We start from the raw sequence: 4,577 nt of genomic DNA on the forward strand, positions 1-4,577 counted from the left end.
TTTTTTAGTAGAGATGGGGTTTCACCGTGTTAGCCAGGATGGTCTCGATCTCCTGACCTAGTGATCCGCCATCTCAGCCTCCCAAAGTGCTGGGATTACAGGTGTAAGCCACCGCGCCCGGCACCCCCTCAAGTATCTTTAAGTCTGGAGAATGCTTTATGAGACTGCTCTGAAATACCAAATTCCCTTGTTCCCCTCATCATACCTAGTCATATCTAAAATGTTAAATTTGTAGATATGAATTGTGTGGAACCAGGGGCAGAACTATGTCTCCAACAAGCAGTTTTATTTAATTAGCCACCCTGTCAAGCTCTTCAACCAGCCCACTGGGCAATGGGTACAGCCTGCGAAGAGGAAGGCAGAGTTGCCCGTTCTCCTCAGCATTTGGACAGGTATACCTCCAATATTTGGAAAGGCTTATCTCCAACATCAAGGAGGCTTCCAGAGACCTGTTCAGTAGTCCCTGGGGAGGTGGAATCATAGATAGTAGGGCAGGAAGGATGGGGGGAGAAGAAAAGCAAAAGCCTTAACTACAGACACGTCAGAATTATCTCGGGGTGGGAGATTTCTAACCCACTTGCTCACTTCTAACCCACAGGACTGTATTTGCATTTAAATCCCTGCTCACATGGCTGCCAACCTGCCCCAACCACCAGCACTAACTACTTGCCCACTACTGTGTTACAGGCTTCACTCTTGCCTTTGTTCCCAGATCTGCTCACTATGCCCTGCCCACCCTTCCTTTCATATCACCTGCAATAACCTCATGTCCTGCTGTCCCTTGGGATTAATCTGAAGCCCCCTTTATTGCCCATGAAGGCTTCCAGCCAGGCCAAACTAGACCACTCTCTCCATAACAAAATTCAATGTATTGAAGCAGCAAACTCTGGTATTCAAGACCTGTGAACAGTCTCGGCAGTGTGCTTCTGCCTTGTGAACCCTTATGATGAAGGGACAATGTGAGGCGCACAAGGCACACAGAGCCTGGGTCTAGGCTATATGAACTACAATGGTCAGATGACAAGGGTGTGACAAATCCTTCTACCCTCCCCCTGGGATCTGGAACTAAAGGCTACAAATAAAACCTAAAGGCGATTATCCCAATATCCTCTTCCTTGTGGCAGTTTCCCATTCACCTCTCTCTCCCTTAGCTCCAAGGCTTCCAGCTCCTGCTCGCTCAGCCTGGATCGTCGGTAGATATCCATGTTTTGCTATATAAAAGATTTGAAAGACACAGTAAGGACTCAGACCATCTTAATTTGAAATGTCATAATATTAGTAACATCTACTGTATTTTAAAAGCCAAAGCCCAAACAATACACAATCACATAAAAACTATAGTCTGATGTGTGTGGAGCTGCCAGACTCCCTCCACCATCATGGGGAACAGCTTTCTGTAAGGCCATCATTAGACAGCAAGTATATTTGGAACTATCAGGACTGTTAGGGCACTCAAATTGTCTCACTGCCTCCTCTGGCCCCCTCAGATCAGCTCAGAGAAGCATGGCCACCTTGTGAAGGTCTGAGAGTTGCTGGTGCCTAACTAGGGCATCTTTGTTCGGGAACTGGCGCCGGCAGAGCAGACAGGCCATCTTCTTCCAGTCAGCTAGCTTCTCTTCCTCACTCTCAAGTCTTTCCACCAGCTCCTCCTCATTGTCACTGTCACCACTGTAAGCAGCAACCAGACCCCTCTGGGGACAAAAGGAAGGCAGGTCACTGGAAATGTACAATAGGAAGATGGCGATGGCTATGTACCTGGATAAAGTAATGCCTCATCCGAAATGTTAACAAATCCTCATTACTGTATATCACGCTTTAGTAGTGAATCACATTTTGTCAAATGCGTGCAGTAGTCAGGTCCTTGAGAGTGCTAGCCTGACAGCCTCTTGGTACCAACCTTCTTGGAGCCTAAGAAATGGATTCCTGGGTGACTACCTTCTTTTTCTTTTGAGATGGAGTCTCGCTCTTTTGCCCAGGCTGGAGTGCAGTGGCGTAATCTCGGCTCACTGCAACCTCCATCTCCCACGTTCAAGTGATTCAAGTGTCTCAGCCTCCCAAGTAGCTGGGATTACAGGCGCCTGCCACCACCCCTGGCTAATTTTTTTCATTTTTATAGAGATGGGGTTTCACCACGTTGGTCAGGCTGGTTTCGAGCTCCTGACCTCAAATGATCCGCCTGCCTTGGCCTCCCAAAGTGCTGGGATCACAGGTGTGAGCCACCGCGCCCAGCCTCTTTTTTTAAATAAGACAGGGTCTTGCTCACTGCCCAGGCTGGAGTGCAATGGTATGATCCCCCAAAAGTGCAGTGGCTCACTGCAGCCTTGATCACCTGGGCTCAAGCAATTCTCTTACCTCAGCCTCCCAAGTAGCTAGGATTACAGATGCATGCCACCACACCCAGTTAATTTGTTTCTAATTTTTAGTATAGACGAAGTCTTGCAATGTTGCCTAGACTGAGTGACTATTTTCAAACCACTGACCACACATAAAAATCCCAAATACAACATATCAGAATAATAGCCCACCCAGACCAGTATCTATCTATTAAAACAAGCTTTTTCTTGTCTTAATTTTCTCTTTCCAGACCATTAAAACTCTCTACTCACAGATGCAATGAAACTTAATTAACTGAGCTTAGGAACTGAAGCTTCTTTTGTCGCTCCATCTCATCTGCTGTCACAGAAAACAAAGCCCCGAACATGGAATCTATGTGCAGAAACTGCTCCAATACCCACCAACAGCGATCACATTCAGTTTTAAGTAGGAATCTCATTAGCCAAGATGCAGCTGAGCCTTAAAGTGAAACACAAACCACAGATATGGTCTTTAAAACACTGGTGGTACTCCCTTACTTTGAGGGGATTCTCCTCATCTCCGTTTCGCACCAATTCTGGGATGAGCTGCTGCCTTTCAGCTAAGGCTCCCTGGGAAACAGAGGACAAGCCATGAGCCTCAAGTTTTAGGTAAGTTCCCATCATGACATACTGGCCATGCCTGCTATTACCTTCTTCTCAAAGAGAGCAAAACCAGCGTCTGCTGCAGCAGATTCTCTCCTTTCTTCTTCCCTCAAGGAATTGACAGGCTGAAAGCTATTTTTAAAGTTTTCTTTCTGCTTATTCAAACTCTTAGCCCAGCGTTCCATGTCTTTGGCGATCTAACGTCAAACAACAAACACCAACGAAAACACATTTAGTCCCCTGTGCCATGAGAATGAGCCATTAAGGATCTTATCTCAACTATATGCCCCGTAACAAACCCCTTTTACTCTTACTTCCACCTACAAATATTTCCATTAGATGCTATCACATATAACCAAAGTCATTCATAAATATTGCTTGAAAAGCTTTAAGATTTCCAGGGCTTTTTTCCCAAAGTACACAGGCTAACTGACAGTCAAGATATGGTAACAATAAAAAACTGCAAAATGCTCTAAGAACTTAGTATGAATAAAACGTGGAGCCCAATTTTTAAGAATCCAAGTAATACTGACATAAATGCTACAACCCCCAAACCAAGAGTTCAGCCCAGTACCTCAATGAGAGAAATATGGGTCATGTTCTGACCTGCTGGGCTGTTTTGCTCTTGGGTTTCTCCTTCTTCTCTTTCCCTTCTTTTGCAGGAGGCAGGCCTGTCTGCTGGTGGGAGCTAGACTCTGCAGCTGGCACGTAGGTCTCTTTCTCTCCATCCCAGTAAAGGTACTGCTGGGTTAAGGAATTATAGTAGTACTAGAAAACAACAAAGAAAAAATAATTAATGCAGACTTTCCACTACGTCAGTCGATTAAATAAATATTTCGTTAAAAAAAAAAGATCCCAGAAAGGACCCTTGGCACACCTTGGTATAAGTAAACATGATGAACCACCTAGTGAAGAGGTGTGATACTGCTAGAATAAAAATAGAATATGGTTTATTTAAAAAGTTTAGTTCCCAGCCAGGCGCAGTGGCTCATGCCTGTAATCCTAGCACTTTGGGAGGTGGCGGTGGGAGGATCACCTGAGGTCAGGAGTTCGAGACCAGCCTGGCCAACATGGTGAAAACTAATTTCTACTAAAAATACAAAAATCAGCTGGGCATGACGGCACGCCTGTAATCCCAGCTACTCAGGAGGCTGAGGCAAGAGAATAGCTTGAACCTGGGAGATGGGGGTGGCAGTGAGCCAAGATCGCACCACTGCACTCCAGCCTGGGCAACAGAGTAAGACTCCGTCTCAAAAAAATAAAAATAAAAAAAGTCTAGTTCCCATTAATCTAATCCCTGGGCCTACCTAGAGGGCACCCAAAGAGCAATTTGTCTCACTCTGTTCTACAGACTGTTTACATAAACCAGGCAGCCAGAACAGGTGGGCGTGTCATGGAGTTCAGACATCTGCCATGACAACAGCTTATCATTGGGCCCATCCACGTAGAATCCTTTGGATACCAGGCAACCACACACAGGGTATAAACACTAGCTCAGGCCGGGTGCAGTGGCTCAAGCCTGTAATCCCAGCACTTTGGGAGGCCAAGACGGGTGGATCACGAGGTCAGGAGATCGAAACCATCCTGGCTAACACGGTGAAACCCCGTCTCTACTAAAAA

General features: G+C 45.9%; 1 protein-coding gene across 1 annotated transcript in view; it reads right to left on the minus strand.

The window, feature by feature from the left end:
• The window catches only part of RBM5 (RNA binding motif protein 5), a 33,574-nt gene that overhangs the window by 2,521 nt on the left and 26,476 nt on the right, over positions 1–4,577 (minus strand). The window contains exons 18-22 of the mRNA XM_011939303.1: positions 3,564–3,725; positions 3,005–3,154; positions 2,853–2,924; positions 1,512–1,691; positions 1,137–1,211 (exon numbers count right to left, since the gene is read on the minus strand). Of these exons, the coding sequence (XP_011794693.1) occupies positions 1,137–1,211; positions 1,512–1,691; positions 2,853–2,924; positions 3,005–3,154; positions 3,564–3,725 (639 nt within the window). The remainder of the gene's footprint in view (positions 1–1,136; positions 1,212–1,511; positions 1,692–2,852; positions 2,925–3,004; positions 3,155–3,563; positions 3,726–4,577) is intronic.

This window comes from Colobus angolensis, unplaced genomic scaffold (assembly GCF_000951035.1).
Source record: "Colobus angolensis palliatus isolate OR3802 unplaced genomic scaffold, Cang.pa_1.0 Scaffold18, whole genome shotgun sequence".
NCBI lineage: Eukaryota > Metazoa > Chordata > Mammalia > Primates > Cercopithecidae > Colobus > Colobus angolensis.